Raw genomic sequence first — 26,313 nt, forward strand, 5'->3', positions numbered from 1 at the left:
AGTTCATATTGGAGGACCATCATTCTCTGAACACGGAGACAAGTCCAAGTGATTTTCAGGAAACCTTAGCGGCGGTGAGTTATTCTTAAAATTCACAGTTTATTTTCTCCATCTTTACATCTGTAATTCAGTGAATACAAACACAGAACACAAGTAGACTGCACTATTTTGCACTACTTTATTAAGCATTTTCTGAGATTGTAAGTATAGTTTTATTTGACAAAGTCATGTGGACACAGTCGGACTAAACTGATTCTGTTAATATGTCACTAGTTTTACTTGTTACTATTTGATCCAAAGTAGATGGAAATCAATCAAGTTATTGAACAGAGAGAATTAACATTTTCTTTTGGGATGAATCTTTCCATCTATCAAACTTTCCATGTGTTCCATTAGATTTGGCTCCAGTCTTTTATCTCCTAACACATGACTAGTGTTGGGCTCCAGTAGGGGGCACAATTTGGTTCTTGAGCAATTAATATTAATAATTAAGGAAAATAATAATTGATATCTATGAATAGCTATTAAAAGTAGCAAACCTTGTGCACCACCCTGTCACCATGGACCAAGAATCAAATTGTCTAATAAAGACAGAATCTTGGTCTTGAGGTTTTGAAGGGGGCGGCCGAGTACCGACTGTCATGAATCTAGCAAATATCACTGTGTATAATCACAACAAACAACACAATGACAGATTCAGTGACAACGGAATTTATTACAAGCAGTGATTATCTTACAATAACATTACACACATTTGTCTTTTATTTTTCACAGTGATCCACCATGACCTCATTGAAGGCCCTCTTGCCCCTCGCTGTTCTCCTCCTTATGTCCGTGGCTCCCACAGAAACTAAAGTGGTGAGATCAATGAAAGACTGTAATGAATTCTTTCTTGAGAAAACTCCACCACATATCCCAAGAATCTTGGAGGGAGGGAACATCTGGGGGCAGAACAGATTTAAAACTATTTGCCAGACCTTTGAAGACACCAGAACCTTTGTGACACTTTACGACACCAAGAACAAGATCCCAGTGTTTTCTGCTGCAAAGTACAGAGGGGATCATGAAGGCAAAAGACCTAAACCCTCCCCATGGATGATTGAACCACAGGTGAGCTTACAGGTTGCAATGCTACTAAACTGAAAGCTGTTGTATTAATGTAACTCTTAATTTAACTAATCAACAGCTGCTCACAGAGCCAGTTATAGACTAGTTGACTCTGCTGTAGACTAATACTATAACAAATAAACTATGTGATTTGGAGAAACCAAGTCTAAACTTCACATTCAATCTACTTTGATCAACCTTGTATGAGTAATTTACTTTTTAATTGTTACAGCTTGATGACACAAAAAGCAACATCAACATGGCACCAGAAAATAACCAGGAAACCTATGAGAACCAGGCTGTGAAAAAGGACTATGAAAACAATCAAAGTTTTGATAAAGGCCATTTGTTCCCAAGCTCTTATGGATATGATCAAATTGAAAAAAATTCCACCTTTACTCTGACCAACATTGTTCCACAAATAGGCAAATTCAATCAGGGAACCTGGAACAAGATGGAACAATGCATCAAATGTGTTATGGATAAATACTGCATTAATAACAATAATAAAACAGAAGGTTATGTAGTAATTGGAGCACGGCCCAGCAACGACAACAACACCCTCAAGAAAAGGATTAATATTCCTTCTATGCTCTGGTCAGCATTCTGCTGTTACAACAGCAAAGACAAGAAATGGCTAGCAAGTGCACATTGGGGCAAGAACATTAAACCTAAAGACAAATGCCTGCCAACTAAGACTCTGCATGACCTCCACAAGGAACTGGGAAAAAATACTGAAGTGTTTCCTAAAACAGAATGTCCTCTCAAAACAACTGTCACCAACGTTTATAAAAATCTTAACTCTAACTGCAACTGCCCAAAGTAGGTGTACAAGTCTTACTGTAACTATCAAATTATTATGAGATTACAGCAGAAACAACATCAGAAAGGCTTAAAGATGCATTAACATATCAATACATAGGTCGTGTAGACTTTCAGCTTTCAGCTCCTCGTCAAACTCACCTCCTCCTCCAACCTCAAACTCTCCTTTTCCTACCTCTAACACGATTCTCTCTCCGTCCCCAGAATGTCCTTTCCTACTACCAGTAACAGAATAACAGCTAGCTCTGCTTTGTGCTGACCTATTTGTTTATCTGGACTCTACAGTAAATTCAAATGTTGATGATGAAAACACACTTGTGTCTCTGTGTGATCAGTTGAAATCTGTATTTGATCCTGAAATAAAAATGACACAAGGAAAACCCACGTCTCAGAGTGTCTTACTTCTCAATCTACATCTTCACTAGAAAACAGAGCTTTGTTAAAAATGTGAGTTTCACACATATTAACATGTCGACTGATGGGGAAGTTGTGACATTGTCATCAACTAATGCTGCCAAAGGTTTGAGTTAATAAAAATGACTTCTTTGTGTTGCTGCAGGTGCTTTATTCATTTATCTAAATGTGTTTCATCCTACGTGGGTTCAGACTCAATGAACTTGTTGTGTCCTCTCACCACCAGGGGGCGCTAACAGACCAGAGTTTCTCAGCTGTTTGTGTCACCACTACTATTAATAACATGCTACAATTCAATACTACACAACACGTGTTTTTAAATAAAGCAAATCCTTGGAATCTAATGGAAAGATGTGTTGAAAGTGTAACACTGAATTGTAAAATCTTACAGAATGTTTTTAAAGTCTAGAAAAAAACCTTTTTCCCCAAATGAAAGCTGAGAGTGTGAGAGAAACGCACACTGACATGATGTTCTCATCCAGACCACTCACAGCATCACAGCACACAGACTGACACTCGACCATCAAACCTGAGCACATGGTTGCTTCTCCTTCCTGTTCTGAAACGTCCAATCACAGAGCAGAGACACAAGAAAGACATGAAGACAACAGCAGCTTGTCTTCAACATGGGTGTCTGTCGTTTCTCAACTTTTGAGAAACTAGTTGTTTTCATGTTTCTGTGTCATTTCTTTGCTGTGTGACAGGAGAATGATCAGGTCCTAGAGTTGGTGTCGTCTGTATTTATTATCATCAGGATATTATTTGAAGCTGTCTCTGTGCTACAGTAAAGACTAAATGTCCTCTCCTCTGGTCCAGCATTCTCTGGGATGAACACAGTGGATGTGTCATCTTCTTGTCCACAACGTGTCACAACTCCACCCTCCAGACCGTCCATTCTCAGAGAGGACAGGCTTGTCTCCATCTGCTCAACCTGGGAGATGTGGACTCATCAACCTCCTGATGCTTTTCATTTCGGAGAGAGAGACATGTGTGTGTTGATCATCAGCTTGTCTCTTTCAAAAGCCAAGGTGCATTTCACCAGTTCATCCTGGTGACAACCCTAAACCTTATCATAACCCTAACCCTTATCATAACCCTAACCCTTATCATGACCCTAACCCTGACCCTTATCATAACCCTAACCCTTATCATAACCATAACCCTGACCCTTATCATAACCCTGACCCTTATCATAACCCTAACCCTGACCCTTATCATAACCCTAGCCCTTATCATAACCCTAAACCCTGACCCTTATCATCACCCTAACCCTGACACTTATCATAACCCTAGCCCTTATCATAACCCTAACCCTTATCATAACCCTAACCCTAAACCTTATCATAACCCTAACCCTTATCATAACCCTAACCCTGACCCTTATCATAACCCTAGCCCTTATCATAACCCTAACCCTCATCATAACCGTAGCCCTTATCATAACCCTAACCCTAACCCTTATCATAACCCTAACCCTTATCATAACCCTAACCCTGACCCTTATCATAACCCTAGCCCTTATCATAACCCTAACCCTCATCATAACCGTAGCCCTTATCATAACCCTAACCCTAACCCTTATCATAACCTTAACCCTTATCATAACCCTAACCCTTATCATAACCCTAACCATAACTCTAACCAAAACATTTACAATAAAAACCCTCAAACATCCTTGTTGCTTAAAAACTCTCACCTGCCCTCAGTATGTAACAAGTACAAGAACACACACTAAAATACACTGCAGAGCTCAGTAACACAAGCACAAAAACTGCATAATATTTGTTACATTGTAATTTGCAACAAACAATGCATGCTATTTATGCATAGCCCCGATACTTGACCAATAACAACTTTGACTATTCTTCTTAAAAATGAACCCATACTCATGGAGTAAGGCACTTATTGAACAAAGGTGAGTTTTTATTTTTGCCAGAATTCACCCAACTCCCACATGCCTGCCCACTTTCTGCCCAATTAGGGTTAGCACTTCTAAAGAACACTTCCTAAATCTTCTGCTTCTTGGTGGGTGCAAGTCAGACTCACTTGTCCGCTTCCTTCCTACTCAAAGCATTGCTAACACGTCAGCATGTGATGGGAGTGAACCTCTAACCCTCCGATTCGCGGAGAACCTGCTCTAGCTGCTGAGCCAGAGCTGCTGACAGAGACCAGTCAAATATTCTCAGCGGTTTGATTTAACTCATGAACTCTGGATATTTGAACGAAGCTGAATCAATGAGTTGTGAATGTAGAAGGTCTGAATTCTTCTGGAGCTGAAGATACTTTGTTCTCATTTGACTTGATGTCAGATAAAGTCTTTATGTTGACCTGATCAGTGTGAACATGAAAACTTCTCACTGTTTGATGTGTGACTGATGTGATGATGCAGAGATTCCTTGTTTCTATTAACATGTGTTTCAAGTCTGTATCATGATGATTCTGTGGGACTATTAACTACAATTAATACAACTACTGTTAATGTGATTACAAGCTTTCAGACTTTGACTTTTAAATATTCAAAACCATTTTTGTGTGATTTTCAAAGTAAACTATAGTCCTGACAGCTGCTGACAGTCTCATGGTCCTGGTATTATTGGGGAACTAGTTCACCAAGTCCTGTATCAATAGAGGGGAGTAGTAGAGTCCGTGAAGCATCCGTGAAGGTTCCAGAGTTTTAGTGATTAAAAACACTGTTGGACATAGTTTCTTTAGTTTTAAATGTTGATCAGAACATATTCAAATTACCATTCTATAATGAATCTCAGAGCTTCACTGGAGCTCCTTTAAACACATCTTCTGACTTTGCAGCAACAATTTCCAAATCAGCACTCCCTGGTCGCGTTGCTTTCCTCAGTGGAACAAGAGAAGGTTTCTCTGTCCAGTTGAACTACTTTCTGCTCCAACTCACCTCTCAGTGTCAATGTCAGTTCCTGATCAAGTACACACATGGAGGGAAATGTCAGGACAGAAAGGAGCTGCTCCAAGAACAAGGAGGGGTTATCAGAGTTTGATTTGTTCCTGGAAGAAGAAAAGTGTGTTGATACCTATTCACAGCAGAGCAGTTTTGAAAAAACAAAACAAAAGCTCAGCTCAATGAAGCTGCAACATCACGTAAGGCCACAAGACAGTAGTGTCTTCTCTCTGGATCAGGTTCAGTGATTCAAGCACAATGAAGAGGTCGGCCTACGACCAGGATATATTTAATAAACTCATTTACAGATGAATTAAACAACACCTTCTACTTAAGAGGTGCTGCAGAATTTACCTCCCAGGATGAGGCGTCATGAGGGAAATAAAAGGTCAAACGTTGATATCTTGTCTTGTATTCTTCTTTTGATGTCAAACCCAATTGTTTTCAGTCTACAGTAAAAATAAAGGATATATCACAGTGTCAAACCTCATAGATCCTGGTCCTGTCCTGGAGTTCTGGCCTCACCATCTTGTTGATCTCTGACTGATTCCATGAAACAGGAATGAGCCTCTAGTTACAGTTTCCTGTTCACCAGTAGGTGGAGACTCAAGGCAGAAAAGAGTCACAGAGAATGAACACTGGACTTTTAGACAAATCCAAGATGGATGTTAACCAGCAAACTAATGTTTCACGTCTCCACATGTTTCCAACATGTTTCAGCCTCCTGGACAATGAATGAAATTACTCTGAATTAGGAACTAGGGTTATTTCAGTGACCAACAGAAAGAAAGTGTGGAGCAGCTCCTCAGTTAGGGCCGGTGAAATGTGATTACTAACAACATAGACATGTTCCTCATCAGAACAACAATAGGAAGAGGAGAGAGGACCTTCAACTATCTAGTTAACCCAACTAAGACATTTTATCCCAGGTACAACACACTGATATGAGGCGTTGGACTCTTCTGACATCTAGTGGTACGTCTTAGTTACTGCAACCTGGCAACAAGGACTCGAGTATTTTTGAGCAATGTGTTGCAAGACACTGTCCAAACAAATCACACAGCAATAAACAGTCTCTTCAGGAGACTGGGACACAAAAGATTGTTCATTGGAGACGTTGGTGTTGGTTTGAAGTGTGCATGTTACATGTGTGTGTATATATATGTACACATATTTATCCTGTGATGTGTTATCTATTGAAACCTTAATTCTTTACTGCACTTATCTCTGCATCCACGTATCTGCTGCAGTTAGGATTTACTGTTTCTACTCCTTAAAGCTACACAACACATGTGGTGACTATCAAACCTAAAACGAGTCACCTGCAGAATGGCTGTTTGGGAGTTTTAACACGTGTCCATGTGTCCACTGATCAAAAGAACGTCCAAACAGACTTGTCTTTGAAGCCGTTTCCATTGATTGAAGATGTTGAGTGTGGCAGATGACAAAGAACATGATGACCTTATTGATGAGGATGGTATCTGGTGAACTGGTGGTGGAATAAATCATAAATCTAAACCAACACATTGTCTTAATCATGCTAATTATCACGGTCTATTTGTCCACCATCCATGTGTCTTCTCCATCAGTCAGTGCACACCTGTGGCATTTAACTCACCTGTGACCTATGACTCTTATTTCCTCTGCAGGTAGAGATGTTACTGCCATCTAGTGGCCAAAACCACAAATACCATTCAAATAAATGGTGTAAATACTTCTATTGGTTATTACTGAAGATTAAATATCTCCTACATCACATCTGTGTTGGTGTCTGTCTGTGGTTTTAATTACGAGTCATTTTCCACTTCTCTGTTCATGTAACAAGTGTGTGATTGCTGATTAACATGTTCAAATATTTAACTCAATCCCTGGCTTCAACATTTCCCCTCAACTTTTTTCTTTTAGCTAATGCCCTTTAGCAACTCAAGTCTTTACATCTGAGCTTCCAGATTTATTTTCAGTAAAAAAACAATGTCGTGCATTTAAGCTTTTCTGCAAAATCAGTTCAGATTCATGCGTCTGCATCTTCTTTAGCCTCCTGAGGTTGGCTCCATGACGTTCCAGTAAAACTTCATATGTGTAATGTGAGGCTTTTGGACAAATTTCAGCATTTTCCAGATACTTTGGTCCATCACATGATCACATTAGCCTACGAGAGTTTCAGTGTTGAAAAAAATATCATGAACATTGAATGAAAAAACGATACTGAAGGGCCCAAAAATTACTCAAAATTAATTTTGTTGTGAAACTTCATCAAAGACTCAGTTTGACTTGAAATCAGAAAATAATCTTATAGCTCCCCCATCTGGCAGAGGTTTGTAATTTCAGTTGTGTGACTGTTAACTCAGTTATTAACAGTGTTACTTTTATGTGTAAAACGAAGCTACAGTGACAAAGTAATTTCCCTCGTGAATCATTAAAGTCTGTCTAAGTCTAAGTCTCCTCACATTAGCTCCACATTTTCTCCATGGACTTTGTTTGAGATCCTGGAATAAAGACAGGAGACGGTCATTTGTTCATGTGTGACAAACAGCAGCTTTATTCATAATATGAAGCTTCAGTTTCTTCTCCACTAAATCAGTAAAGTCTGATCAATGACTCTTGTTCAGTGAGTTCAGAAACAACAACATACAAACACATCCACACAAATGTTGATGAGACGTTCAGAGCACAGACATGTTCAGATTGTCATGTGGACAAATGTCAGTTTACGTGAATCTAAGTCATGGTGAGCAGTGAGAGCCTCCGTGGCTAAACAGACACAGGAAGGAGAAAACCCAAACAACACCAAGTCCAACACCAAGCAAACAACAAACCAGGAGACGACAAAGTACCGCCCACAAAGTGTGATTGACAGCTGATCTCTGAGAAGTGAAGACATGACACAACAATGAGCTCTCAGCTACAACCATGGAGACCAAACCACCTGTAGACTAGAAGACACATTTTAACCAACGGTCCCTGAAGAGACTTCTGTCTTTTTGACTTTAATCAACTCAGCAGTGGATCCAGAATAAAGACCAAGTCCAGCATAGAGAGGCTGAGTGAATGTGGTCTGGACTCTATGGAGGAGAGTCATGGACAGAGCAGAGCAGACGACAAAACAAATCAGAATAAAATCCACATCATTCATGGTCATAGACACCACAGACATGTTACAGTTACACACTGATTCTACTGGATGAGCTTTTAATGCTGATTCATTCAGTCTCCTAAACAGACCAGTTATAAGCAGCTTTTATTTTAGTCATTAAAAGTCTATTGGTCAGTCGACTGTTGGTTCAGATGCACAGACATGAAAACCAACACATGTTAACATGTATTTAATGAGTCAAACATCAACTGTGGAGGTTTCATGGTGACATCTTTGTTTTATTTTTTAGTGCAGCAGCCAACAATCTGTGTGTGTTACTACAAATACACAGCAGCTACTTTACTTCTGTGATTGATCCAAACTAATATGGATGGAGAAGCTGGTGGAAAGAACCTAAACTGCTCTTATTATCCTGACATTTATTAACTGCTGCTGAACAATCATGAGCCAGGAAGAGATTTTCCTTGTTAACATTTAACATTTAATGGGGCAAATGTGAAAACGTTTGATCTGATCTGATTTCCTGATCTGAATGAATGACCTACCATCAGTCAGGTAAATAATCTACAGTCAATACAAACAGTTAGAGCCTACTTATTTGTTTGGAGCTGCCTCACTAAACAAAAGTAATGGAAATGTTTCAGCGGAGGAAGTAGCTTGAACAAGGCTCCTTCAGCTACAAACCTGATCAGTTGTGAAATGTGATGAAGACCACAAGAGGGCGCCTTCATCCTACTAACCAGGGATGTAGTGGAGGTTAAAGCTCCTCAACTCACTTTGTCCTCAGTTTGACTTCATCACATGTTGTCAGGGAGATCAGATCACATTTAGAAGCTAAATCTGCACTCACTTGCCACTTTATTAGGTACACCTGTTCAATTGCTATTGTTAACACAAATTACTAATCAGCCAATCACATGGCTGCAGTTCAGTGTGTTTTGGCATTTAGAGATGATCAAGACAACTTGCAAGTTCAAACCGAGCATCAGAATGAGTGTTTAAGTGACTTTGAACGTGGTTTGGTTGTTGGTCTGAGTATTTCAGAAACTGGGATTTTAACTCATAATCATCCCTAGGATTTACAGAGGATGGTTCAAAAAAGAGAAAGTATCCAGTGAGCTGCAGTTGTTGATGTCAGAGGTCAGAGGAGAATGGACACACTGGTTGGAGATGATAGAAAGGCAACAGTAACTCAAATAACCACTGGTTACAACCAAGGAATGTAGAATACTATCTCTGAACGCACAACACGTCCAACCTTGAAGAAGATGGGCTACAGCAGCAGAAGACCACACCGGGGGCCACTCCTGTCAGCTAAGAACAGGAAACTGAGACCACAGTTCACACAGACTCAACAACACTGGACAATAGAAGATAAGAAAAACATTGCCTGGTCTGACGAGTCTTGATTTCAGCTCAGACATTCAGGTGTCAGGGTCAGAATCTGGAGTAAACAACATGAAAGCATGGATCCATCCTGCCTTGTATCAACAGTTCAGGATGCTGGTGGTGTAATGGTGTGGGGGATATTTCCTTGGCACACTTTGGGTCCCTTAGTGCAAACTGAGCATAGTTTAAATGCCACAGCCTATCTGAGTATTGTTGCTGACCATGTCCATCCCTTTATGACCACAGTGGACCATCTTCTGACAGATACTTCCAGCAGGATAATGCACCATGTCACAAAGCTCATATCATCTCAAACTGGTTTCTGGAACATGACAATGTGTTCACTGTTCTCCAGTGGCCTCCACAGTCACCAGACCTCAATCCAATATTTCACCTTTGGGATGTGGTGGAACGGGAGATTCTCATCATGGATGTGCAGCCGACAAATCTGCATGAACTGTGTGATGCTATCATGTCAATATATGATATACTAAAATCTCTGAGGAATGTTTCCAACACCTTCTTGAAAGTATGCCATCAAGAAAATAAGGCAGTTCTGGAGGTAAAAGGGGTCCAACCTTTTACTGGGCACTGATAAAATTGCAGGTCAGTATATTTCTGCAGGATCCTGCAAAAAAAGAACCACCAGTGAAATGAGACGTGTTCATAGAAATCAGATGCTGTTTAAAAACGTGATCTGACAGACTGACTCATTAAGAGACACATTCATTAAACGCTTTCAACTTGACTTAGACGGATGAGTTTTGGACAGAAACCGTCCTAAAACATCAAGGTTCTTGAACCACTAAATGTCATCATGTTACTTAGAATCCCTCTGTCCTCCAGTAAAGAGTAAATGTCCTCACAACTTGTCCGGCTGTGAGCGACACCGCTGCCACAGCAACTGTGAAACTGAAACTGAGGCAAGTTCCTGTTATACTTGTCAGTAACTGAGTGTTTTTTTCTCCACGTTATCTTTAACATCTGTCTTTATTTCTCTTATAGCAGGTTAACAAGAAAACAGACAACAAAAGATAAAATAATTTGAAAAGATTTCACTGTAATATCGACCAAGAGAAGAAACTGTTTAGAATAAAAACAGAAACAGTGTAAACGTCAGTAAAGGAGGAAGCTCCAGCCCCTCCAGTTTACTGGTTATCAGGTTATTGTCCTGGTTGTATGTGCAGTGAGTGACCTTTGACCTGATGTGTTGATGTCTCTTCATCTCTGTCTCCTCTGACAGGGAGAAGATGATTCAATTTCAATTCAATTTTATTTATATCGCACCAATAACAAGGTTGAGATGCTTAATGAAAACTGCCCTGAAGCCTCCAGAGCAGCACGAAGGAAGAAACGTTGAGAGAGACAGTCTAACTTCCCAAGGTGACTGAAAGCTGCTTTAAGGGACCTGATCTCTCTCTCCCACATTTCCCCATAATGTGGGGCATTCAGAAGACTTACTTCAATGTTCTTTCAAGTGTGGATTCATGGCTGTAGATGCATCATGCTGCTGGAAGAGGACTTTGTCTGTCGTCGTAAATGGGATGAGGTATCCTAAAGGGTTATATTGTTAAGTTAATACTTTGCACACATTTCTCATGGTTAAAGTTTAGTAGATTACAGAGATATATTTATAGCCCAGGGTATCGGAAAAACACCTCAGCCTCAGCCACCTCAGCCCTAATGTTCTCTCTGCAGAATCTTTGTGGTTGTGTTTTAACCAGAGATCGGTGCTGTCTGCTCTGGTTTCAGATTGCAAGTGGTTAAGAACAGAAGCAAAGTCACTAGCCCACTGCCTCATCTCAAAGCCTCTTGATGACAGCAAAGACATTATCTTAGGAGTTGTTTTGCTTTCCCAGCGCAGGAAAGGGATTTAAGGCAGTTACCTACGTAAAACGACTCAACAATGGTTTCAACCACAGCTTCATTACCTTCACTCTGATTCTGCACATGTTTCTGGACAGCACATCTGGCACAGCAGGGGCTACATGTTGTTAGCTCAGCTTCACATTCTGGTGTTCGCAATGATTGCAACATGCCGACCAATGATCTTACCCTTGCAGAAAAGTTTTGAAATCCTTCAACATCTCCATGAGGGACTTTAAGGAGGTTCAGTATGGTCTGTATCTCCTTCAGAGCTAGGTGGTGCAGTTGTTGCAGTTCCAAGACAGCTAGTGTCATGGTAAAGGGTTGAGGGTCATAGACATAAGAGAGGACAATATGACAGGCAGAGAGGAGGCATAGGTGGTCTGGAGGCATATAGAATTTATACAGCTCTGGTTCCTCTTCTGATAGAAGGTTGTTAAAGGCCATCTTTAGCAAAATGAATTCTTCATTATGGTAAAGATCATTATAAGTAAAGTACATGAGATGGATATTTGTAAGTCCTGGACAGGTCTCCATTCTATCTCAGGCCTAACACAGAGAGACACACAACCATTCACACTCACACCTACAACCACCTTAGAATCGTACCATGAGACATCAGTGTTAACCACCACATCAAATTCCCACCATAAAGAGGAAGTTGAGCCTGTGAATATGTGAATGTGAAGCACAGTGTGGTTTAGTTTGTCAGGTTTCTCAGAAGTCTGAAAGGTTAAAGGCAATTTAATACTAGGTACTTAATAACCTTAGGCTGAGTTCATGTTGGACGACCATCATTCTGTGAACACAGACACAAGTCCAAGTGATTTTAATAGAAATAGAACAGAAAAATACTTGATTCATCTCAGTGTCCAGTAGCTTGTCCACAAACATACACAAAAATCAACATAACACACCAACAAAATCACCAGAATCTACAGTGCATGAAAATATGTAGATATGTGTGGAAGTATTGACATGTATGGGCTGTACTAGCATGTTAATGTGAATTACTGTGTGAAAACTATGTACAGTTGAAGAATTTACAATTTACAAATTGTTTGTAAATTGGTTAAAACTCTTCAACAGTGGAACCTGAAACAACATGGAATAATGCATCAAATGTGTTACTGATAAATACTAAATACAAATATCTGAAGATTAAGACTCTGGAGGAGCTCCACAAGTTACTGGGAGAAAAATCTGAGGTTTTTCCCAAAACAAAATGTCCTCATGCATCTGAAGATGCATGAAAACATTTTATACATAGGCCTGATACTTGACCAATGACAAACAACAACTTTGACTATTTTTCTTAAAAATTAACCCCTAATGTTCCTGAATAAATAATTACATTGTGTCACTGATGTGAAATTAAAAAATGTGGTTATAATGAGAGTAGATTGGACATCTCTGGTCAGTGAGCACCCCCTGGTGGTGAGTCTGTAGCACAGATAACCTACAATGATGTGTTGATCAGTTGTTCAGGAGTTTCCAGGATCATATTGTCTCCTCGTGGTCCAGTAGTAAATGGTTTGTTGTCTGGTTCTGGTCCATGACCTGGCAAATGAGGACCTCTGATTTAAAGGATCATTTCAACCAATATTCACCATCAAGTCCACGTCTTCATCATATCTACTGTCTTCAGTAGCTGAGGACTAAACATGTTCACCAATAAATTTCAACTCCCACTTCATTTCAAGTCTTTTCAACATTTTTTCAACAAGTTTGTGTGAATGAAACCGGTTTATTGACTAAGATCAAGAACTGAATGTGGGTGGTGAAAACCACCAAGTGACAGAAATAGTAATTGTGTTGCTGTTGTTGTATGTGTTTCTGCTTAGTGAGTTGATGAAGTGAAAAAATTTCTGTGGTTTCATCTAAGGGAAGAAGTCTGTGATGGTGTAATGAACCACCAGTAGAATCTCATCGCTGTCTGTGACCTTGATGAAGTCAGTTAATCATCCACTGCTCAATGTCTGAGTAAAGTGTCCTATGTTTGTATTTCAGGTGATTCTGGAGAGTATAAGACTGGAGTTGTCGGGGGATTTAATGAAAGAAGCTGTGTTCTCATTTCATTTCACGCAAAAAAGATTCAAAGAGATTTATTGACATCTGAAGATGGATTCTATCATTTATGAAAAACTGACAGATGACAGATACTTTCTCTGGACAGATGCCACCTTCTTTGTGGTTATGTAGATGCCTTGTTTCCTGTGCCTTTGTTTGTTTTTATGAAAGACGAACATTCATGACTTGAAACGGAAATACTCACAAATAAAAGACAAGGACACAGAACGTTGACTTTATTATTAATTATTTCTGTCATGGAGGTCATGAGCTCTGATTGTTCTACTTGAATAATAATTATATTTTAGAATAGTGAAGATCACCAATTCACAATGAGGCAAACCTGTGTTGAGTTACCAAGTTGATAACCAGTGTTGTGATACCTCTTATCCAGATTGTCATTGTTGTGGATAGGTTCGGCTGGATAGGTTGCAAGTAACCCAGGGAAAGTTGAGTTCGCTTTGTGATATTGGCGTCTGACCTGGATTATCCTACAGATACTTGGTCAGTTTGGGATCTTGTGAATTTGGAGGCCAGGTCAACACCTTGAGTCTGGTCTGGTCCAGGTTGGTGCTACATGTCTAAGTAACATCCACACTAATGGATACCAGGTCCAAAGAACAATGAATTATCACAAGAGAGTTTTAATGTTATTTAATCCTCTGGTCAGTGGTCATAATGTTGTGGCTGAATGGTGTAGGCATGTACACCATGGACAGGCCTCCTGTGTATCTCAGGGCTCACATGGTTCACATCGAAGCTGCATCGAGGCGAACCGATAAAATCCTCGGTCGTTTGACAAACAACTATTGACACTGACACTTATGACCAATTTGGAACCTTGGTGTGGGACATTGGTGTTAATCACCACATCTCTGTTCCACCCTAAAGAAGAAGGTGAGACTCTGAGGGTGTGAAGGTGAAGAACGGTGTGGTTTGTCTTCATGATATTACTCAGAAGTCTGATAGGTTAACGGAAGTTAAACAGATGATAGGAAGTCAAACATTTAAAAACGATGCTGATGAAAAAACCTGGACTTCCTCTTCATGTTGAGTTTATATTGGAGGAGAACCATCATGATCAACACAGACTGTCCTGTTTCTGCTGCTGTGAACACGGAGACAAGTCCAAGTGATTTTCAGGAAACCTTAGTGACCGTGAGTTATTCTTCAACTTCACAGGTTATTTTCTTTATCTTTACGTCTGTAATTCAGTTTATTAAGTATTTTCTGAGATTGTAAGTATAGTTGTATTTGACAAAGTCATGTGGACACAGTCGGACTAAACTGATTCTGTTAATATGTCACTAGTTTTACTTGTTACTATTTGAACCAAAGTAGATGGAAATCAATCAAGTTAATGAACAGAGAGAATTAACATTTTCTTTTGGGATGAATCTGTCCATCTATCAAACTTTCCATGTGTTTCATTAGATTTGGCTCCAGTCTTTTATCTCCTAACACATGACTGGTAATTAATAATGAACACATCTTCATAGAGACTGGTCCACAGTTTCATCAAATAAAGAGTGCATATAGTGAGAACAGTCATGGCTTTTCAGTTGATCACTTCATTTAACTTTAAACTGTAACACACAGATTTGTCTTTTATTTTTCACAGTGATCCACCATGACCTCACTGAAGGCCCTCCTGCCCCTCGCTGTTCTCCTCCTTCTGTCCGTCGCTCCCACAGAAACTAAAGTGGTGGAATCGATGACAGAGTGTAATCAATTCTTTCTCAGAGGAAATCCACCAAATATCCCAAGAATCTTGCAGGGAGGGAACATCTGGGGCCAGAACAGATACAAAACTATTTGCCAGACCTTTGAAAACATCCCAACCTTTGTGACACTTTACGACACCAACAACAAGATCCCAGTGTTTTCTGCTGCAAAGTACAGAGGGGATCATGAAGGCACCAGACCTAAACCCTCCCCATGGATGATTGAACCACAGGTGAGCATTCTTGGTTGGTTTTTGACTCATTCATGTTCCAATAAACTGTAATGATGCTGCAATGCTACTAAACTGAAAGCTGTTGTATTAATGTAACTCTTAATGTAACTAATCAACAGCTGCTCACAGAGACAGTTATAGACTAGTTGACTCTGCTGTAGACTAATACTAGAACAAATAAACTATGTGATTTGGAGAAACCAAGTCTAAACTTCACATTCAATCTACTTTGATCAACCTTGTATGAGTAATTTACTTTTTAATTGTTACAGCTTGAGGACACAAACAGCGACAACAACATGGCACCAGACAACAAGAAAACCTATGAGAACCAGGCTGGGAACACCGACTACAAAAACAACCCAGGTTATGATAGAGGCCATTTGTTCCCAAGCTCTTATGGATATGATCAAATTGTAAAAAATTCCACCTTTACTCTGACCAACATTGTTCCACAAATAGACAAATTCAATCAGGGAAGCTGGAAGAACATGGAACAATGTATCAAATGTGTTATGGATCATTACTGCACTAATAAAGAAGGTTATGTAGTAATTGGAGCACGGCCCAGCACCGGTGACAACCTAAAAACCCTCAACAAGAACGATGACAACAAGAACAAGATTAATATTCCTTCCATGCTCTGGTCAGCATTCTGCTGCTACAGCAGCAAAGAGAAGAAATGGATAGCAAGTGCACACTGGGGTGAGAACACTGTATCTACAAACAATTACCTGCCAACTAAGACTCTGCATGACCTCCACAGGGAACTCAGGGGAAGAACTGAAGTGTTTCCTGAAACAGAATGTCCTCTCGACACAACTGTAACTGAGTTTTATAAAGATCTTAAATCTGACTGCAAATGCCCAAAGTAGTGTACGACTCCTACTGTAACTATCAAATGATTATGAGATTACAGCAGAAACAACATCAGAAAGGCTTAAAAATGCATTAACATATCAATACATAGCTCGTGTAGACTTTCAGCTTTCAGCTCCTCATCAAACTCACCTCCTCCTCCAACCTCAAACCCTCCTTTTCCTCCCTCTAACACGATTCTCTCTCCGTCCCCAGAATGTCCTTTCCTACTACCAGTAACAGAATAACAGCGAGCTCTGCTTTGTGCTGACCTATTTGTTTATCTGGACTCTACAGTAAATTCAAATGTTGATGATGAAAACACACTTGTGTCTCTGTGTGATCAGTTGAAATCTGTATTTGATCCTGAAATAAAAGTGACACAAGGAAAACCCACGTCTCAGAGTGTCTTACTTCTCAATGTACATCTCCAATAGAAAACCGAGCTTTGTTTAAAATGTGAGTTTCACACATATTAACATGTCGACTGATGGGGAAGTTGTGACATTGTCATGAACTAACGCTGCCAAAGGTTTGAGTTGATAAAAATGACTTCTTTGTGTTGCTGCAGGTGCTTTATTCATTTATCTAAATGTGTTCAAATTTACTTAGTTTCACCCTCCAGGGTTTAAAAACGTTGTTATATTTAATTGTTTTACCTGAATTACAGTCGCATTTCAAGCTTTAACTCCAACTCTGGTTGGAAACTTTACAATAAAAACCCTCAAACAGCCTCGTTGGTTAAAAACTCACACCCACCCTCAGTATGTAGAAAGTTCAACAACACACATATACACACACACACTAACACAAGCACTTAAACTTATTGTAACCCCTCCCTGCACCTGTCACTCTAAGACAGGGTTAATATCAAACAGGAAATGAGGACCAACTCTAACTCTAGACTCGATGAGGAGACTACTGGTATCTACTCAACTACATTTTGATTTAGATCTGTAATGTCTACCCCAAATAACACACAACAGACTGAAAGTTTAAAGGAGGTATATTATACAAAGATCTTTCAACCACAATTGAACCCAAAATACAAAAAAAAATATATAAAATACAAGCAACAAAAACCTCTGAGATCTCAGGTACTGAAAAGCAACTGTCCCAAAAGTTCAAATGAATAAAAAACTAGGAAAAAAATGGAAAAATGGGCCCAAATAAATAAAATAAAACGAGTGCACTCAAAGTCCTACCGCCCTCTTTAACAGTGAACGTCCAATGGTAAGTATCACGGTGAAGATGAAGATGTGGATGGAGATATGGATGACCTCACGTCCAAGGGAAAGTAGCCACTGGGATGGAGATGGGGATGGATGACAGGGTAGGAACCAAGGACTGAGGACCCAGGCGAAGGACTCAAAAAAAAACCAGCCTACACAACCATGCAGGAAAATGATCTCATTTAGTCCATAATAAAAAGGTCAACTCGAATGTAAATAAATAAATGTACTACTTCTCAGTGTAAATTTCACTTTTCTTCTACTACCATTTTCCATCAATTTTTAATATCTATCTTAACTCATAGTAACCAAAACATGAATTCACATAAACATTTCAAAAATAACTGTTTCCCTCCCTCTCTTTTTTAACATAACTCATATTATTCACATGAATTACATTAACTTTACTATTCACAACAGTACAAAACAACATTTTAACTCCACACACTCACTAGCTTAGCTGCATGAATTTTTTCTGCCGAGGCCTAACACTGATTACATTAGCCTGCACCAAGCCTACTATCAAGAGTTTCACTCACAGTAATAAAAGTAACAACACAAGATTCATAAAGCACAAAACATAGTCTTCTGACACTAATACATTACTCCAACCTGTTTCGAGTTTATCCCGACTGGTTTTAGAGAGAGTTCAAGGCTAACTTAAGTTATTTTCAGTGTTTAGCACTCTGATAGCAAATTAGCATGCTAATGTAAACATCGATCGTTACTCACCGGGAAATCAATTGTTTACACAGTTTACGTCGTCCTACTCGAACTCGCAGCTCGCTGATAGTCTCTTCTCGTTTAGTTTCATGACTTCTGAGTTATTTATCATTTCAATTCTAACTTTTCCTCTTTTTCCTCTTCTCACATCTACACACGCACCATGCATCGGTCAGTGGACTTGCAAAGATTTGCGCTAAAGTACGATGCACACACCTGTCAGCTTTTGGCTCAACAACTGCCACCTCTGTTAAAGGGGCAGTAACACATATACAGTTTTATAGGAGAAGATGTTTTTACTGCTCCACTCTTGTGAAAAACAGTCATGCATTCAATTTTGAGGGAAACATTTAGAACATAAATAGATCATATAAAAATACATTTCCAAAGCAACTACAATTAACTGGGGTTTAACTAACCCTGGTTACATTATGAAATGAAAAAACATTTTATACATAGGCCTGATACTTGACCAATGACAAATAACAACCTTGACTAACTATTTTTCTTAAAAATTAACCCCTAATGTTCCTGAATGAATAATTATATTGTGTCACTGATGTGAGTTTAATAAATGTGGTTATAATGGGAGTCAACTGGATATCTCTGGTCAGTGAGCGCCCCCTGGTGGTGAGTCTGCAGCACAGATAACCTCCAATGATGTGTTGATCATTCAGGGAGATTCCAGGATCATATTGTCTCCTCATGGTCCAGTAGTAAATGGTTTGTTGTCTGGTTCTGGTCCATGACCTGGTAAATGAGGACCTCTGATTTAAAGGATCATTTCAACCAATATTCTAGACTGTCAGAGTGAGTCAGTAGTTACAGATTGTGTTTTTGTGCAGAAGCTCTTTAGAAAACAAGGATGATTTCATTCTGTTTTTCTCCATCATCTGCTGCTTTGCTAACATCAACATCACATATTAAAATCTTGTCTTAGTTCAATGTCTCTTGAAGACGTCCCACCACTCATCCAAGGCTTCTTCAGCTAGAAACCTGATCTGTTGTGAAATGTGATAAAGACCACAAGAGGGCACCTTCATCCTGCTAACCAGGCATGTAGTGGAGGTTAAAGCTCTGCAACTCACTTTGTCCTCAGTTTGACTTCATCACATGATATCAGATCACATGTAGAAGTTGGTCCTTTCAGGTCGTGTGAGATAAAACATTTTTAAAATCCACTCATGTCCCTATGTGTGTGTGGACACTGTTTCTATTTTTTACCTGTTGATCAGAACATAGTCAAGTTACAGTTCCATCATGAATCTGGGATTAAAGTGCAGACTCTCAGCTTTAACTTGAGGATATTCACATACAAACTGGAGGAATTACAAGTCCAGATTCTTGAGGGGGTTTCAAGTGAATGAGTCCAGTCCTGTGGACCTTCATTGTTCTCAGACCACTACTGGTAATGGTGCAACTTCCTGCATCCGTCACCTCTCCTGAGTCCACATGCTGCTGCTTTGCCTTATTACATTGCCCCTTTTTGGTCTAAATACCTCCTATGTGTTGTGGCCTTTTTTCTCTGGCTTTGCCTTCTCCGTCCTTTATCCCTGCTTCGTCTTTATACCTGATCTGACTCTATAACGTGTTTGTTTGTGGATCTTTAAGTTAAAATTTATCACAAATCAGTGTCAAGTTTTCCTCCAGCTTAGCTTAGCTGTATAGAGACACCACATCATTCTGGTCTAGTTATGGATTGATGTCCTTCATATGTTTCTTAGTTGTAGCATGTAGCATGTGTGTAGCATGTAGTTAGCGGAGACATTTACAGCTGACTATGGACCAGTTTTCTAAACTTGGACTAAATGGTATCAACATAAATCCTGTGTTACCAACATTGTGTTTCAGACACAGTTTGGACACAGTTGGTAATTGTGCTTCACATATTGAATATCAAGAGATATTCTCTCTGAAATTCATCTGACTCTTCTTGAATTCTCCAAGAATCTCAGACGGACACATGCATGGGAGAAACCCAGGACAGATTGTGGTTTACTCTGAGAGGAAAATACAGCACAGCAAAGTTCCCTGCTGCCAAGGAAACACATTTAGACATCTAAAAAGTTAGAGCATGAGTGAAACAAACTATCACTTAGATGCACCAAGTTTAGCTCCTGTTAAACGTTGTTCAGTGTGTAAATATCAGTTGATAATTTATCTTAGGCTGTGGTAGCTGATGATCAGACAGAATGTCTTTAGAAAACTGGTTCATTCAAAGCCACAATAGGCAGAGGGCGCCACCTTGTGACAGAACAGTGCAGTGGATGGTCCTGGTTGTGTCTGCAGTGAGTGACCTTTGACCTGATGTGTTGATGACTCTTCATCTCTGTGAAGGTGGAATGTATGAACATCTATTGCAGGGTGCACATGTAAACACAGGATCCACATTTTGTCGCTTTCAAGTTTTATTTACAAAACACTGAGTTTCAGATGATTTTCCTACACAAAAAGGATGAAGAAACATTAAGATCATGTATAAATCCTTTTATAGAATAACAAATAAGTCTACTTTACCAATCTACTTACTTCATTTATGCATCCGGTTTTATGGTAGTCTCACTCTAACTAGTTATGGACACGGCAACAGGTGAAGGGTAAGTGGGGGTCCATTAACAGTTCAACTGCTCCTTTCTGTAAATTTCTTGTGCCATTTATTTTGTACCTGTAGATTTGAAAGGCGGCGGCACAGTGATTTGGTGGTTAGCCCTGATGCCTTCTCCCAGCGAGAAGGTCGGGTGGAGTTTGCATGTTCTCTCTGTGTCTGTGTGGGTTTTCTCTGGGTACGACTTTCCTCCCAGCCTCCAAAGACACACTCATTAGGCTAAAGCTGGATTTCCCAAGACGGCCTACCCCTACACCACTCCACACATCACCACCCCGCAACTCACCAGCTTTTTTTTTAACTACCTTTTCCATTGCCGTTACTGGTTTTGCAAACCACGGTTGTTGCTACTAGCAACAGCGGGCTATGAAAGAAAACAACCGTTATGCAATTATGAGTTTCAAGAAGAACATGATGAACGTAATAATATATAAAAACTCAGCAGACTGCACCAATGGTGTAATGGATTCAAGGCAAGCTTCCCTACCAGCACTCTCTGGTCTGTGGCCGTATATCGCGTCCATTTCCTCATATCATTTTGGGACCTTTCGATCAGAACCACTCATATTGTTGTGCCCCTTGGCTGCCCAATAATCGGCCTTCAATTTTTTAAGCTTCTCCTTCATTTGTTTGTTTTATCATTCCGATAAAGTCAAGTTTGGCCATCTCAGCCGCGATCTGCTGGAAAACCTTGTTGTTCCGAGTCCAACTCCCTCTGTATACTGTCTCCTCCCAACAAGGACAGAAAAGCCCTCACCTCCAGCTTGGTCCAGAACGACATTACTTTTCAAATCATCATTTTAAATAATGTACCGACACGAGAACAGAGAGTTGAAAGTGAGCAGCTTACTACTAGCCAAAAACGCTCATCTCTCCAGTCACAACCAAAACATCCTGCTTGTACCTGGTGCTGCATCGTGGCGATTTTTTTCTGACCGATCAGTAGTAAGTGGTGTTCTACATCACATTTTTGGCCCCAATTCATCTACTTTGGACCATCCACTGAGGAGGTACTAGAAAGTACCCAGAACACTATCCCTTTGGCCTCGTTCCACCCACCTTCTAGCAATGGAAATAGCGATTTAAAGTGGCCGCTGCGGAGGGTTGCGGAAGTAGGCTGTCTATGGAAATCCCGCTTAATTGTTGACTCTAAATTGACCCTAGGTGTGAGTGTGAATGGCTGTTTGTCTATGTATTGGCCCTGAGATTGACTTGCCCTGAGCTGTTATAGACTCCACCAACCCCCGTGACCCTAGTGAGGATAAGAGGTAGTAGAGGATGACATGAAGTTTGGAAGGTGCTGTCTAATAAAACAGGACCAGAAGCGATTCACAAGCACTTGGCTGTGTCTTCACCGCCTTCATCCAGTTAATTCAGTGTCAGCATAGAGGGCCTGTGGGAGAGAAGCATCTCACCGCCCAATGAGGAGGAGATTTGGTGCAAGAGGGTCTGGATCTGCTATGTTAGAGGAGGCATAACCAAGCAGTTTGGAGTCTAGAAAACATTCTATCTCAACCAGAACCAAGTGCAACATTTCCTCTGAGACAGTCTGACTTCCCAAGGTGACTCTGAGAGCTGCTTTAAGGCACCTGATCTCTCTCTCTCACATTTCCCCATAATGTGGGGTATTCAGAAGACTTACTTCAATGTTCTTTCAAGTGTGGATTCATGGCTGTAGATGCATCCTGCTGCTGGAAGAGGACTTTGCCTGTCGTCGTAAATGGGATGAGGTATCCTAAAGGGTTATATTGTTAAGTTAACACTTTGCACACATTTCTCATGGTTAAAGTTTAGTAGATTACAGAGATATATTTATAGCCCAGGGTATCGGAAAAACACCTCAGCCTCAGACACCCCAGCCCTAATGTTCTCTCTGCAGAATCTTTGTGGTTGTGTTTTAACCAGAGATCGTTGCTGTCTGCTCTGGTTTCAGATTGCAAGTGGTTAAGAACAGAAGCAAAGTCACTAGCCCACTGCCTCATCTCAAAGCCTCTTGATGACAGCAAAGACATTATCTTAGGAGTTGTTTTGCATTCCCTGCGCAGGAAAGGGATTTAAGGCAGTTACCTACATAAAACGACTCAAGAACGGTTTCAACCACAGCTTCATTACCTTCACTCTGATTCTGCACATGTTTCTGGACAGCACATCTGGCACAACAGGGGCTACATGTTGTTAGCTCAGCTTCACATTCTGGTGTTCGCAGTGATTGCAACATGCCGACCAATGATCTTACCCTTGCAGAAAAGTTTTGAAATCCTTCAACATCTCCATGAGGGACTTTAAGGAGGTTCAGTATGGTCTGTATCTCCTTCAGAGCTAGGTGGTGCAGTTGCTCATGTTGTTGTTCTAAGACAGCTAGTGTCATGGTAAAGGGTTGAGGGTCATAGACATAAGAGAGGGCAATATGACAGGCAGAGAGGAGGCATAGGTGGTCTGGAGGCATATAGAATTTATAAAGCTCTGGTTCCTCTTCTGATAGAAGGTTGTTAAAGGCCATCTTTAGCAAAATGAATTCTTGGAGATCATTATGAGTTAAATAAGGGAATGCCGGTCCTTCAACATGGATGGATATTTGTAAGGCCTGGACAGGTCTCCATTCTATCTCAGGCCTAACACAGAGAGACACACAACCATTCACACTCATAGCTAGAACCACTTTAAAATCGTGCTGTGAGACATCAGTTCTAACCACCACATCAAAGTTCCACCATAAAGGGGAAGTTGAGCCTGTGAATGTGTGAATGTGAAGCACAGTGTGGTTTAGTTTGTCAGGTTTCTCAGAAGTCTGAAAGGTAAAAGGCAATTTAAACTTATACTAGGTACTTAACAACTTGTACTTCCTCTTTAGGCTGAGTTCATGTTGGAGGAACATCATTCTCTGAACACGGAGACAAGTCCAAGTGATTTTCAGGAAACCTTAGAGGTGGTGAGTTATTCTTAAAATTCACAGTTTATTTTCACCATCTTTACATCTGTTATTCAGTGAATAAATACAAAGAACACAAGTAGACTGCACTATTTTGTAGTATTTTATTTTATTAAGCATTTTCTGAGATTGTAAGTATAGTTTTATTTGACAAAGTCATGTGGACACAGTCGGACTAAACTAATTCTGTAATTTGTCACTAGTTTTACTTGTTACTATTTGAAGTTGTTACTATTTGAACCAAAGTAGATGGAAAAATTTCAACACATGGAAAGTTTGATAGATGGACAGATTCATTCCAAAAGAAAATGTTAATTCTCTCTGTTCAATATTGAACAGAGAGAATTAACATTTTCTTTCCATGTGTTTCATTAGATTTCCATGTGTTTCATTAGATTTGGCTCCAGTCTTTTATCTCCTAACACATGACTAGTGTTGGGCTCCAGTAGGGGGCACAATGTGGTTCTTGGGCAATTAATATTAATAATTAAGGGAAATAATAATTGATATCTATGAATATCTATTAAAAGTAGCAAACCTTGTGGCACCACCCTGTCACCAGGGACCAAGAATCAAATTGTCTAATAAAGACAGAATCTTGGTCTTGAGGTTTTGAAGGGGGCGGCCGAGTACCGACTGTCATGAATCTAGTAAATATCACTGTGTATAATCACAACAAACAACACTTTGACAGATTCAGTTACAACGGAATTTATTACAAGCAGTGATTATCTTACAATAACATTACACAGATTTGTCTTTTATTTTTCACAGTGATCCACCATGACCTCACTGAAGGCCCTCCTGCCCCTCGCTGTTCTCCTCCTTCTGTCCGTCGCTCCCACAGAAACTAAAGTGGTGAGATCGATGAAAGACTGTAATGAATTCTTTGTCAATGGAAATCCACCACATATCACAGGAATCTTGCAGGGAGGGAACATCTGGGGCCAGAACAGATACAAAACTATTTGCCAGACCTTCAGAGACAAAAGAACCTTTGTGACACTTTACGACACAGAGAACAAGATCCCAGTGTTTTCTGCTGCAAAGTACAGAGGGAGTCATGGTAGAAGACCTAGAAACGACTGGATGATTGAACCACAGGTGAGCTTTCTTGGTTGGTTTTTGACTCATTCATGTTCCAATAAACTGTAATGATGCTGCAATGCTACTAAACTGAAAGCTGTTGTATTAATGTAACTCTTAATGTAACTAATCAACTGCTGCTCACAGAGACAGTTATAGACTAGTTGACTCTGCTGTAGACTAATACTATAACAAATAAACTGTGTGATTTGGAGAAACTAAGTCTAAACTTCACATTTAATCTACTTTGATCAACCTTGTATGAGTAATTTACTTTTTAATTGTTACAGCTTGATGACACAAAAGGCAACAACAACATGGCACCAGACAATAACAAGAAAACCTATGAGAACCAGGCTGGGAACACCGACTACAAAAACAAGCAAGGTTATGATAGAGGTCATTTGTTCCCAAGCTCTTATGGATATGATCAAATTGAAAAAACTTCCACCTTTACCCTGACCAACATTGTTCCACAAAACAAATATTTCAACAACGGAAGCTGGTACAACATGGAAAAATGTATCAAATGTGTTATGGATGAATACTGCATTAATGAAAATAATAAAGTAGAAGGTTATGTAGTAATTGGAGCACAGCCCAGCAACAAGCCCAAACTCAACAACAGGGTTAATATTCCTTCTATGCTCTGGTCAGCATTCTGCTGCTACAACAGCAAAGACAAGAAATGGCTAGCAAGTGCACACTGGGGTGAAAACATTAAACCGAAAAACAAATACCTGAAGACTAAGACTCTGCAGGACCTCCACAAGAAACTGGGGAAAAATACTGAAGTGTTTCCTAAAACAGAATGTCCTCTCAAAGCAACTGTCACCAACGTTTATAAAAATCTTAACTCCAACTGCAACTGCCAACCGTAGGCGTATGACTCCTACTGTAACTATCAAATAATTATGAGATTACAGCAGAAACAACATCAGAAAGGCTTAAAGATGCATTAACATATCAATACATAGCTCGTGTAGACTTTCAGCTTTCAGCTCCTCATCAAACTCACCTCCTCCTCCAACCTCAAACCCTCCTTTTCCTCCCTCTAACACGATTCTCTCTCCGTCCCCAGAATGTCATTTCCTACTACCAGTAACAGAATAACAGCGAGCTCTGCTTTGTGCTGACCTATTTGTTTATCTGGACTCTACAGTAAATTCAAATGTTGATGATGAAAACACACTTGTGTCTCTGTGTGATCAGTTGAAATCTGTATTTGATCCTGAAATAAAAGTGACATA

At 39.9% G+C, this 26,313-nt stretch overlaps 1 protein-coding gene and 1 long non-coding RNA gene across 7 annotated transcripts; one reads left to right on the plus strand and one right to left on the minus strand.

Moving 5' to 3' along the window:
• Nucleotides 1–26,313, plus strand: LOC125014807 (endonuclease domain-containing 1 protein-like). 6 transcript variants are annotated; one of them, XM_047596256.1, is made up of 3 exons: nt 1–74; nt 775–1,110; nt 25,354–26,313. In XM_047596256.1, exons 2-3 carry the CDS (start codon nt 784–786, stop codon nt 25,942–25,944), a joined length of 918 nt encoding a protein of 305 aa, XP_047452212.1. In that variant the 5' UTR covers nt 1–74; nt 775–783; the 3' UTR covers nt 25,945–26,313. The 6 variants fall into 6 exon arrangements, with proteins under 6 accessions (XP_047452212.1, XP_047452185.1, XP_047452204.1 ...); XM_047596229.1 differs by lacking the exon at nt 25,354–26,313 and adding an exon at nt 1,340–2,309; XM_047596248.1 differs by lacking the exon at nt 775–1,110 and adding an exon at nt 15,295–15,630 and having other exon boundaries at nt 9–74.
• On the minus strand, nt 3,185–6,796 carry LOC125014920. The gene is made up of 3 exons (XR_007113543.1): nt 6,577–6,796; nt 5,252–5,361; nt 3,185–3,306 (listed from the first exon to the last, which is right to left on the minus strand). It is a non-coding gene; the product is annotated as an uncharacterized LOC125014920 (long non-coding RNA).

The sequence above is a fragment of the Mugil cephalus genome, chromosome 1 (genome assembly GCF_022458985.1).
Source record: "Mugil cephalus isolate CIBA_MC_2020 chromosome 1, CIBA_Mcephalus_1.1, whole genome shotgun sequence".
NCBI lineage: Eukaryota > Metazoa > Chordata > Actinopteri > Mugiliformes > Mugilidae > Mugil > Mugil cephalus.